Raw genomic sequence first — 13,090 nt, 5'->3', positions numbered from 1 at the left:
CAGAAAGGACTGATGCATTTTAAATGTGCTCTCCAGCCCTATGCCATAAATATGACAGTAGAGGGATTTTTACAACCTTTTCCTTTCAGCTGGCAGAAATGCTCCCTGAAACTCCTCTCATTGTCCTCTTTCTTCAGAAGTGCTGCAGCATTTCAGGAGCAAGCAGGCAGAACAAGCACCAAGCCTAGTACAACTGGGAGCATACAGGGATTTTGAGGTTACAAATAAGCACCTCTGTCCCCTTTGGAGGTGGCACTTACTGGCCTTTTTGGACATAAGCCAGCCTTCTTGGCTGAGCTGAAGGACATTATTAGTTTGCTGTGCAAATATGGGCTTGTACTTTTGGGCCTCAGAGGGATGAGATCTTCCAGTCAGTTGTTCTTGTTCGCTCTTTCACAGGGCTGTGGCATCACACAGGAACACTGACAGCCTCTTTTTTCACACACGTTTTTCTCATGATGCTTTCTCCATGCAAGAGCTGTGAAGAAATATTTCCACTTTGATGCTTTTCTAAGAGCAGCAGGTCTGCACTTGGAAGCAGTTCAGGCCAGATGCCAGAACCAGATGTAGGGAAGAAAGCTGCCTCCTATTTTTGATGGGTTGGTTTTGCCGATCTTTTTCTTGTCAAGTAATCATTGAGACTGGTTATCAAGGCTCATTAAAGTCTGATTTCCCTTTGCAAATGATACATAGGTAAACTGTGATGATAATAAGAAACTCCAAAGTGAAAATGACAGAGCTTATGAAACTGTCAGTCCTTAACTTTAATACTATACAGTCAATTAAGCGTCACATAAAATCCAATCACAGACTGTAGATCTTCTTAGCTGTGGAGTGGACATATGCAAATGTATGTGATGATTTTTTTTGTCTACTGAAAAATTCCTACTGGCATTGTATCTTTTACTTTTTATGGTGACTTTCTCATTATTAGCCCAGTGCCTTATACTATTGTTTGTTATGCCTGGCTAAATTTGCATAAGTGTGCTTATGTATTCTGTGCTTCTGTGATTCTGTGGTATTATAACTCTTGCAGGAACCAATTTATTAGTACTAAAACTTTCATGGCTCGCTTCTGCTAAAAATTTATGTGTGTCCCTTGCAATATATCCATCACAGCCCAGTAATTTTCAATCAGTTTACCAAAAAGCAATTTGATGTATATGTCTGAGAATTATGTGTACGTATGTATACATACACATTTGTAATTTAAAATTTCTTTGACTAACACCTTATTGTACTGTGCCTGTAATTACAGTTTCAGTTGAGTGTTGCTTCTTAGCAGGGCAAAGCTTACATTGTTCTCTTTGCATCTACGTGCCTTTACTGCTCAAAGAAAATGATCTGCACCCATCAAAACCCTGTACCTTAGCATACACATGGCCACTGGGAGTAGCCATGTGGGCTCCTCTGATCCTTTTGTTTTCTTTCCTCCGCCCTGCTTATTCACATTCTCCCTACCCTTAACTTTTTTTATTCCTCACCTTAATTCACATCCTTATTCACATCTCCATGATTTTTTCCCACTGGGCAGCTGGTTTGATGAGAGGATATCCCGCCATGAAGCAGAGAACCTTCTCATGAGCAAAGGAGTTGGCTCCTTTGTCGTCCGTGCCAGTCAGAATTCTCATGGTGACTTTTCCATCTCTGTCAGGTATGTGCTTCTCACAGCATATTCCTGCTTCTTCTTCTGTGTAATGGTGTCCCTAGTCTCCTCTTGACAGGATTCCTAATGCGACGTAGCCTCTTGGGAAGTTTGCATGCTGCCAGTCATTGGCAGTGCTGCTGTGTTGTGAATGAGAACAAATTAGGCTTCTGATTCCGAAATGTTTCTGCCTCTTTTCAAGGGACACAGTGAATGCCCCATTCCAAAGCTGCATCCCCTGGTGACCTGCTTCTCTGAAAGAGCTACAGCAAAGCAGAGTGGTACATAGAACGTCTCCCACAGTGCTTAACATGTCTTTCATTTGTTTTAATTCCCTGACAGCTCTGGTTACTGAATCCAAGAATTCAGCTACTACCTATTAAGAGATTACAATTACATTGTTAACTTATTTCCCACAGGTCACTAAACAGCCACTGGACAAGGAATGGTTTTCATTGCTTGCAGCCCAGTGGCATTTCAGCAACTTACTGTAGCCCAGTCCTTCTCAGAGCATATACTTCAAGGCAGTGCTCTTATATGATGTTTGGTTTCCCAGTTTTTAGTCTAACAACTGATAACCAGTTTTTAATTAGAGTCATGGTTAACAATGTCTTTTCCAAGCACTGTGTACTTTCTGATTCAAGGAGCTCAAAAAGTATGTGGGAGGAATCCAGGAAAACATTCTGGTTACATTTATACCAATAAACACCAACACCAGTAAGTACAGTCAGGCTCTTTCTTTGGCCTTGAAGTCAAGCAGTGTGGCAGAGCTCAGATCTGTATGGCTAAAACCTCTTCAACCACCAAACCAAACAGCTGTATTCAAGCAGCTCACTGTGAACAGGTCCTGGTCCATTCTGTCCCCCTTACCACGGCCCAGCACTATCTAAGGGAGAGAGCTTTTGCATTTAAATCGAAACCATGCTAACACTAACAGACTGTGTAAATGTAGCACTCCAGGACAGGATTCAGCATCTGAAAATTCCTTCTTTTTTTTTTTTTTTTTTTTCCTTTTGGGTAGGAAGAATTACCGGTAGTAATGATATTACACTAGACTTTATACAATTATAAAACTCAATGTGTGGCTTTACCTGACTGTGTCTGCATGCATTGGTGATGCCCATGGTGTATAAAGGTGTAATACATCTCTTATAGCTAATTCAGACTGGATGCTAACAGGACCTGCAGAGGCTGGTGTGTAGACTACAGCTGCACCTCTTCACCCTGGAAGCTCCTCTGGCCTTTATTTCAAAGGAAAGGCTTTAAAGCCCTATGCTTTGTTCTGATAGTGCTTTGTGACTGGGCAGCCCTGGGGCACTCTGTGCTTGTAAATTGATGAGTCTTTTGAAATACAGCCACATTTGGGTCCAGGATGCAAAAGGACTGGCAGTTGCTTGACTTTCCAGAAGTCTAGGTTTGGCCAAGCAAGAAGTTTTCTTACCCTTCTGGAAAGGACTTTTTCCAAAAAGGTAAAAGTGCAATCTGTTTGATGATCTCTTACTTTTCCAATTGGATCCAGGCATGAAGATGATGTGCAACACTTCAAAGTGATGAGGGATTCAAAGGGTAGCTATTACTTGTGGACAGAGAAATTCCACTCGCTAAACAAGCTGGTGGACTACTACAAGACAAATTCCATCTCCAGGCAGAAACAGATCTTCCTAAGGGACAACAGCCAAGAAGAGAAGGTAAACACAAACTATCCTTAGGAATTTCTCAGTAAGAAACCTTTTTGTGGAAGGAATTCATCCTATGAGAATGTCTTGGAAAGGGGGGAGGAGAGTCTGCCCTTGGAAACACATCCATGTCATTACACTAGTGAGCCCTGCAACACAGATTTTTAGTGTATTCAGTGGTATGTAGAATTATATAATTGAGCAGAATGTTCTGATTCTGCTTTGGGTAGCAATAGACAGTACTGTAAATCTGCATAGAGGTGCTTTGTTAAAGCTGTGCTAAGATCCCAGAGCTGAAATTCTAAGATGCCTTACACAGCCAAGAGAAGCAGAACTTACTTATTGAAATGCCTAGATTTCATAAGGGCAGGTACATAGCTGACTGGTAGTTGTGACTGAGAAGAATTTGAGTCTGGTTTCCTAAGTGTCCTTGAATGCACCCAGAGTGCAAATTACAATGGCAGGTTTGTCTGCTCAGAAGAATCTTCCATCTTCTGCTATCAAGCAAACACAGTAACAAGTGTGGAGGAACACAGGGCAGAACCCAGAGCAGTGGCTGGTAGGAACTGAAAAGTACTGCTGAGAACACAGCAGATATGGGAACAAGCTGTACCTTCAGGGAAGGTGTAGTAGGTGTTTGAGAAGGCAGAGAAATCCCAATCCAATGAATGCCTGGTTTTGTGCCAGGGGAACAAGCAAATGACACAGTAGAGACTGTACGCATTGCACTCACAGTACTGGGAGTGAACACGCCTGGTCACTGCAGTAACCAAAGTCCTGCTTTACTGGGAAACGGATTCTGGTATTAAATTACCAGGATGTGCATGTAGAGGCAAGGTGTTTGACTTGCTGACTGCAGCAATAAAGTTTTATAGGCTGCACGTGGGTCATTCTTGCTGGCTCCAAATGTGAGATGATACATTTTTCAGTCTGAAGAAGGGGCTTGGGTTGTTGTCTCCTTCTAGACCACTTACACAGAGCTTTAAAATGCATTAGTAAGGTATAAAATAGAGGCTATGAGACCTGTGAGAGAGATCACAGTGAAGAATTGTCTGGGGAAGGAGAAAGCAAGACTGTACACACGTATATCAGTAAAACAACCTGTTTGGGCTGACAGGAAGGGAAAGAGATGCATTTGCTCCAAGATGCAGACAGGCAAATGAAAGAACAGAAGTCAAGTTTGCTTTGGCAAACTCTGTACATTTGTTATGGTGATGGGCTCAGCAGGGTATGTTTAGTACTCATCAACAGTGGGGTTTCTGTTCACAATTCAAATTTCTAGATGCTACAGCCGTATGATAAAATACTCGTAATATATAGATTTCAGTGCAGAGACAGATGAAGTCCAAGGGCAGTATTTCAAAAAATAGCTTGATTTGTGTACTGGACCTCACACCAGCATTTTCAGCCCAGCACCTACCATTACTGCCCAGTCTTCAGATGGGGAATGACTAAGAGAAAGACCTAAAATATAGGATTCCTGATTTCTTGACCTGTTCAGAGAGGTGGAATCTTTTACTTGAAAGAGCCTGCAAAGTCAAGGATAGTGGTAGTGATCAGTGTGCAATGATTGCTGAGCTTTAGTCAAGGATGTGGTAGGTAGAAAAACCTGACCTCACTTTCATGATCCTGCTCCCATCAGGAGAGGCGTGGTGGGAGCCTGGAACGGATGGGCCGGGAAGGATTCCACCTCAGTGGAGCAGATGGAGAAGATCATTCTTCTATATCCAAGAGATATGCAGAGCATGCTATCCCCATACTGCAGCAGCAACAGGTACTACCACAAACGAGGGGATGTCGAGCCCAGGCACATGAAACATTGGCTTTAATTGCTTGGTAGGAAGTGAACAGTTGCTTTATCAAAAATCTGCCACCCTCAACCTGCTTTAGGAAGCAGAATCAGGTCTTTTTACAGGAATAGCAGCAGTGATGCTTTCAGCCTAGGGACGTTTTTTGATATGTAAAAAATATGTGGGCTTTTACTTAGCTCTGCGGTCTGTGACTGACTGACTGACAAAGCAGCAAAAAAAAAGAAGTCAGTGTACAGTGACCCTTTTACTGGAAACCTAGGAGTACTCTTCAGGTGGTTTTGGTACCCCATCCTAAAAACTGGAAAACAAGCAATGATGTCATATTCTTACTTTGCTTAGGAAAATGGCATGAAGTATCATCCAGCAAGAGGGCAGGAAAACGCTCACAAGTCTTGCACTGCACACACATGCGTAGTTTCAGGAACTTGTCTCTAGTCTATAGTACAAATGAAACCTTGCTGTCTGATTCTTTTTTCTGAGTTATGCTACTGACATTCAACACCACAAAACACATTACAGGGATGAGTTATTATTATAGTAATCCTAGGAGAGCTTGGTTTCCTCCAGAACATTCCTTCTCCTCCATATTCTGGGTCCTCTCTGCACTCTTTCATCATGTTGCTTCCCTGATGTGTGAGGTTTCTTTACTCTTTTGCTTGTATAGGAATGGAGAGAACAACAGCGGTACCTGGTGCTGTTTTCAAATTTCTTCCTGGTTAGATTTCAGGGAAATAATTTTCCTGGATTTGGCTCATTTCTCTAGCTAAAGACAGTGTAACATCATCCAAGTTGAGACCTTTTCTTGCTAAATGGAAGAAATCCAAAACCATGTCCCTAAAGGCATGAGAGCTCACACACAGCAAAGCCAGAGGCAATCATGAGACGGCTGTTCTCTCATCAGACAAGCAGTGTGGCCTGTTAAGGGACTGCTGGTGGAATAATACAGCTTCTGACAAAGCTGAGTGCCTGCACCCTTTGCAGCACAGTCTATTCATGAGTCACATCTTATATGGAGCAGAAACACTCATAGGAGTGAAACACCCATGTAGTAAGTCTTGTGGCTGCAAAGCCACATTGAGTTCACCCTCTTTCTGGCAGAGACAGGTGAGGTGCAAATTGTGCTCCAGTTTCAGGCAGCCTCAGCAACTTTTTAGGCTGACAAAGGCATGCGGGAAACCAAGGGAGTTTTTGGAGGAGTGATGTAGGAAAGGAAGCGGCAAGAAGGATAGGACAAAAGCTGTTTACAAGCAACAGCAAGCACAAGCTGTTGTTCTTCCTCCCCCCTGTTGACACAGCTGATCAGACCCTGTGTCACTGAAGCACAGTGACATTGCAATCTGAGCTAACATGATATAAGGTTCTGTCACACCCTTATCATGAAAACAAAAGCTTTGTGCCTGCACTAAGGGCCTAGGGGGATAAAGAGACTCAGCACCTCTCAGCTGTGCACACAAAAGAGAACTTGCTTCCTAGATGTTTTCCTACTTCCTCTCTCCATCTGTCTGGGTTGATTTGTGTTGATATGACTTCAGATGTGTGGTCATATGGCTGCTTTTCTTTGAACCTGATTTTGTCTCGTTCTTCTTTGATTAATTTGGCTACTGGATTCTCAGGCTTGCTTGTGGTTCTTTGCAGCATGGAGCAGCCCCAGAAAAAGTAAAGTGAGGCCTCAGGTACAGTCAGCTGCATCAGCATCACTGTCATCCCACCAGCATATAGGACAGAGGAAAAGCAAGGAGTGGGCAGGACTGGGTCATAATAACTCCAGATTGGCAAAAGTCCCCTTGGCAAGGGGGACTTTTCATCTGTGAGTTAAAACAACCTTAGTTTTTCTTCAGAAGTCTTAGAGACCAAAAAGGCCATTTTTCCCACCAGCTGTGATACACATCGAAGGACACTCAACTTTCAACTTCTAAAAAGTAAAATCCAAAATAGAACAGTCAAAGGTGACCTCTTCCATGAGGGTCACTGCTTGCAGAACTGGAGCACTGGGACAGTATTGGAAGCAGATAGCTAAAATTATTTACTTGAGGGCTGGGCCCTGGCACACTTCTCACTAATGACTCTTAAAGCCCCTCATTTATACATCTCAGCATATACATGTGTCGTAGTTTAATCCCAGTTGGCAACTAAGTACCATGTAGCCACTCACTCGGTCCTCCTCCCGCTGGTGCAAGTGGAACAGAATCAGGAAAAAGGTGAAACTCTCATGGGATGAGAAAAGAACAGATTAATAACTGAAATAAAGATGATAATAATAATAAAAGGAAATAGCAAAAAGAGAGAAAGGAATAAAACAACAAAAACAAGTGATGCACAATACAATTGCCCACCACCCACTGACTGATTTCCAGCCAGTCCTTGATCAGCAATTGGCCTCTTCTGGCCAACTACCCCAAGTTCATATACTGTCATAATTTTCTATGTTATTATGACCCAGTCCTGCCCACTCCTTGCTTTTCCTCTGTCCTATATGCTGGTGGGATGACAGTGATGCTGATGTAGCTGACTGTACCTGAGGCCTCACTTTACTTTTTCTGGGGCTGCTCCATGCTGCAAAAAACCACAGGCAAGCCTGAGAATAGCCAAATTAAGCAAATTAACCAAATATCCCTGTGGCCAGTTCAGGTTAGCTGTCCTGGCTGTGCTCCCTCACAGCTTCTTGTGCACCTGCTCGTTGGCAGAGCAGGGGAAACTGAAAAGCCCTTGATTTAGAGTGAGCCACTACTTAGCAACAACTGAAACATCAGTGTGTTATCAGCAGTATTTTCATATTAAATACAAAACACAGCACTGTACCAGCTACTAGGAAGAAAGTTAACTCTATGCTAGCCAAAACCAGGACAACACGACTTTTCTCTTGCTGTTTTCCTTCTAGGAAAGATATGGCGGGAGTCTGGACAGGAAAGATGTGCTGCATGGACTAAGGGATCATGGCCAAGGAAATGCAGGAGCTATGCAACGGAGACACACAGACCCACTGCACCAGCAGACACCGGTAGGTGACATACCCAGAATGTCCCATCTGCCAGAGTTCCTTAGCTATGGCAAAGCAGTCTGTGCAGTGTCACCTGCAAGGAGGTTGCATGAGGAGTAATGTATTAAGGACATATCTTAAAAGATGTTTCTGAGTCTCAAGACTCTGTCCCAGCCACTTGAATCTGCTTCTGGGGTACTCTGAGGATAGGACTACAGCGTTACATGAGCATAGTTCTAGGACTGCACTCAGGGTCAGAGCTTAACAGAGAGGATGTAGGCATGACCCAGCTATGTATCTGCAGACATCTCAGACCACTGCCCTACCTGGATCCATATATGGCAGTCGACCTTAAGTAACCACCTGCTCTGCAAATTCCCAGTATGTGAATGCCCACAAAGAATATGGTGTCTTTCTCTGCCTCAACCTGTAATCCAACTACCAACTCTAAAGTATTTCTCCATCAGCTCAGTGTGACCTAAGGAATGCTCCTCTTCCTTGAGGAAATGTACAGATTAGCCCACAACAACCAGAGAACTTAGATCCGAGGAGAGAAGGAAAGGACAGCAGACCTTTCTCGAGTGTGAGAGAAAGAGAACAGATTGCTTTAGGAAATATGGAACAAACTAAAAAATAGGGGCATGTCTTTCAGGGAGTTTAGAGGGGGTTGTTTGTTGCAAAATCCGCAAATCTTTATTATAATCCAGCTCAAAATACAATAGTTTTTATCCCTCAGAGGCTGTGGCAATCAATAACAACATGCCCTTGCCTGCCACATCTCATCAGTGATCTAGAAGCCAGAAATCCAATTATAGGAAGGTCTATAAGTCCAACCAAATAACTAAAAGCCAGGTCTAAGCAGGGCCCTGAACGGAAGATTTATCAAAACTTAGTTTGTCTTCAAACAGATCTCTCCATCTGTCCCCACAAAATATACCTCCCAAATTATCCATGCCCTGTGGTGTGGGCACCAACAATTTCCCAGAAAGAAGCTCGTGCTATGTCCTTTAAAATCTGATTTCTGGTCAAAATGGGAGGTTGACTGCAAAGTCTCTTATGATTAAGCTCTCATAAGAAAAAAAATCTAACCATAGTGCACATTAAAATGCAAACCCAAAATAAACTGATATACCCAAACAGATCCTAAATCCTTTTGATCTCAGGGGACTGACCTGGGCGAGAGTCCAAAGAAGGTTTAAGACCCTCCCCTATACCCCAGAAGTGCCTGAAAGAGCAAGTATCTTTTCCACAATGTTGACTAGACTCACCTGTGTGCTGGCTCTCATAGACCTTTGCTGGCCAAGGACACATTTTGATATCTGCACCAGCTCAGCTCCCCAGAGCCATTCACTTACAGTTACAGCCCTGCAGGACTCAGGCAGGAGCCCTTCTCTGAGCTCCCATAACTGGCTTCTGCCATGGCTGCCATGGCTGCCCTTGCAGGGCAGAGGTGACAGAGCCACGAGAACCCTATTTCCTAAGGACCTGCTCTCAGTCTGACTTTTCGCCTTATGGTGCAAACACCCACGAATACACTGAGGCTGCTGAGAAACCAAGCACCGTCCCTTGAGTGTCCCAGTAAATTGGTTCCTCCTTCCTGGCATCTTGGCCACTTCCTGGTTTAATTGCAAGTTGGTCTAAATTTCAGTACGCTCATCCTCTCGTAGTGAACATATGTACTGGGAGTTAAGAGGGGTGACAGGATGATGGCCTTTAAGAGTCCTGGCTCGTTGTTCCCTGCCTGTCTCTCTCTCCTTTCCAGCGAACGCTTTGGGTCCGTGCCTTGTACGACTTTGATGCTGTGGAGCATGATGAGCTGGGCTTCCGCAGTGGAGACATCTTAGAAGTCCTGGACAGCTCCAACCCTTCATGGTGGAAAGGACGTCTGCGTGGGGAACTGGGTCTCTTCCCTGCCAACTACGTCACACCGGTGCTCCTGTGAGGGCACAGTTTGCCCCAGAGGGCCCCGCCAGAGCTGCTCTTCTGACGTGACAAGGGACAGAGAAGGAGTGCATCTTCCCTGGCCACCAGGACATACATTGGTTTTGGTTTTGTCTTAATTTATTGGCAATTTATTTTTTTAAATGTTGGTATGAAAGGGAACCCTTTGAAAAAAATATTTTTTTTTCCTTTATTTTTCACCTTCATGAAGGGGAGGAGCAAAAATTCTGGACTGTTCATTGAGACCTTGCTGGATCCTCCCTGCCCTGTCACCTTTTTGGCTAACAGTTGATAACTTCCTGCAATTAGGTTTGTTCTGTGGAAATGCACCTCAGGCAAGTCAGACTTCAGGTTCAGTATTCAGATGGTCCTACCCCTTTCTTTTGGAATTCCCCCACGTGAATTAAATGATCATTGGTAATCACATTAATCCTTCAGGCAGGAAAGGAAAGTGAAGGGGCTTTAGGTTGAGGTGCAAGGCAATTTGTATTTTTCTAAATAGCTTCTGGCTTACCCATCTCCTACTGTGTGTATGGACTATATGGATATACCAGATGAAGCGAGAGGATCCTGTAAGCTTTTGTACAAACAAACCAGTGGTGAAGGTATGGGAGGGCAAGAACCTACTTTCTTTGATGCTTCTGATAGCCCTGCTCTTCTTTCTGCACCCCATAACAACTTATCCCATTTTCAAGCTGCTCTCTTTGGTACCTACACTTCTGCTAGATAGCCTGGTTAGAGCAGATCAGGCCATTCAGCTAAATTAGTATCCACTGGATTGGATAACAATTAACATCCCTCACTGGTTTGTTCTGTAAAACTGAATTGGGGAGGGTTGGAGGGAAGAGGTTTTACTGGTTTGGTGGCAGAAGTTCTTTCCCTGAGAACTTGGAGTGTTGAGGAGCACTGTGTACACAACTTTGCCTTACCAGTGGAATGTCTCATCCAACAGGTTAAGCTGTTACTTTGCCATATGCAGAGAATAAAGTTGTGGCCGTCAAACAGTCTGATTTATGTTCCAGTTTCTTTTGGATAAAATAAGATAAGTGAATAGGTTTTCAAATCATTGCTGAGTGAATGCCCAGATGTGATAGAAATATACTGCAAGTGCGCACTAAAAATAAACCAAGCTCTGTGAAGGAGACACTACTGCATAACTGCTGCTCAGGCAAGTTGATATTAAACATGCTGCCTGAATTTTTCACAACATGTGGAACCTCAGCAGTCAGCAAGGAAGTGATGATTAATCATTCTTGAAAAAGAAAGAGAAGGCAAGTGGAAAACTCTAAAAACAAATCAGATTCAGCAACAAAAAAAATGTTCTTATCTTTTTTTAGTCCCAGTGAGAGAAAAATAATCCAGGAAATAGGTTCTTGGTGAAGTCCAATTCAGTGTAGTTGGCCTGAACAAAGCTGCCAGCTAGATAGAGTATTAACAGAAAGAACCTATTTTGAGAGAACTTCACCAGAAGCAGGTTATTAATGGGTGAAGTAAAATGAGAATATTTAACAAAGCCTATAAGCTCTAAAGAGAATAGAAAACTTTGAAAGACACACTAAGAGCTTATCTCCACTGGCTACCAGGGCAGTCCAGGAAATAGAGAGACACCATGCCGGGGCTGGACTTGGCCCTGTTCTCTTGCAGGATCTCTGTTCTGGGCCTTTAGTGTCTTCTTTTGAAGGGAAGTCCGTGAGGCTTCTTTTGGAACGAGATACCTTATTATTGGTGTGAGGGTGTAACCTCAGTGATTGCATAGTTTGAAGAGTGTTTCGTTGTGATTTGCCCTATTTTAACCTTTCTGTTTGTTAGTTTGATTTTCGCTGAAGTAGTAACAAATTTGGAAGAAAGAGTGTTAACATCCAGTCATAGAGACCAGGGGGAAGATGGATGCAAAGAAACCAGAGACTAGGAAAGGCAGGAGAGGGATAAAAATGATGAATCTTTCATGTTCAGCTCTGACTGAAACAGAAGAAATGGTTTGTTCACAATTATTCCCGTCATGTCAAATCATCTTTCAATTAATTCCTTTTTTTTTTTTTTTTTTTAGTTATGTTTAAAATTAGAAGTAATGTCTCCTTTTCCTTTCCTCAGCACTCTAAAGACCTTCTTGGTAGTGAAGACATAGTTGCACAAAATTAATTGAAGATAATGCACTTAGCAGTTTGATAGCTCTTCACACATTTGAAACCCCTTTACAGAGATTAACTAATTAAGCAAGTCTAAGTAGTGCATTGTAAGTACCCCCGTGTTAACTCATGATTCATTTGAGGAAGAGGTAAATTTTCACGTGATTTCTTTTAATTGATGTGTAAGGAATTAATACTTAAGGTAATTAGTATTAAAGGTCTGCACACTAATTATGGACAACATACCAGAACCACAGTAAAATCATGATTTCTCATTATGAGCAGCACCTAATGACAGCAAAATTACTAGGAGGCGAAGGTGTCATGGCGTCTGTGATAACTACACTAGTGCCATGTTTTGTACCACCTTGTGCAAGCTTTGGTCTGCCATACCCAGTCTCTCTTGCCTCTGCTGCTGTCCTTGCTTGATCCCCAGCAAGAGCAGAAGCAGCGCTACCTGCATTTACTGCACATGCCAGTAGCTGGGAGGCACAGGGATCAGAAGGCAGTTTTGTACCCTCCCACAAAGTTGTTTTCCTCCCAGCAAAACAACAGCACAAAGAACCCTGGCTATTCCCAAGTCTGTGGAGACTCTGGATACAAGGGAAGGCAACGTGGGGAGTTTTGGGGGCATAGAAGGTTGGAGGATGGAGGTTGTTTTCCATACCCCATGCCATTTTGTGCCCATGAAATTCTCATAGATCGGGCCACTTAATAAGCAGAGAAGAGAGAGAGAGAGAGAGAGAGAGAAGTACTCTCCTCCTCCACCCATATGTCCTGCCAACCTTCCTGCTCCTTCTTCCAACAGGTTTTAATTGAAACACAATCCTTGTTAATATTGTGGTGATTCACCTACACCTGTGCTGTGAAAGACTCAGATTCTATTGCCCATGCAGAAGCATATGTTAGCAAAC

General features: G+C 43.2%; 1 protein-coding gene across 2 annotated transcripts in view; it reads left to right on the top strand.

Annotated features, from left to right (window-relative positions):
• GRAP2 (GRB2 related adaptor protein 2) overlaps nt 1–11,037 on the top strand; it is a 60,074-nt gene extending 49,037 nt beyond the window's left edge. For both annotated transcript variants that reach the window (XM_050324178.1, XM_050324177.1), the window contains exons 4-8: nt 1,535–1,654; nt 3,165–3,333; nt 4,964–5,095; nt 8,011–8,130; nt 9,872–11,037. In XM_050324178.1, the coding sequence (XP_050180135.1) occupies nt 1,535–1,654; nt 3,165–3,333; nt 4,964–5,095; nt 8,011–8,130; nt 9,872–10,051 (721 nt within the window). In that variant the 3' untranslated portion in view covers nt 10,052–11,037. The remainder of the gene's footprint in view (nt 1–1,534; nt 1,655–3,164; nt 3,334–4,963; nt 5,096–8,010; nt 8,131–9,871) is intronic.
• Nucleotides 11,038–13,090: the final 2,053 nt, after the last annotated feature.

Source organism: Myiozetetes cayanensis, unplaced genomic scaffold (assembly GCF_022539395.1).
Source record: "Myiozetetes cayanensis isolate MyiCay16 unplaced genomic scaffold, myiCay2020 scf3, whole genome shotgun sequence".
NCBI classification, from domain to species: domain Eukaryota; kingdom Metazoa; phylum Chordata; class Aves; order Passeriformes; family Tyrannidae; genus Myiozetetes; species Myiozetetes cayanensis.
This window is presented reverse-complemented; position numbering and strand designations above follow the sequence as displayed.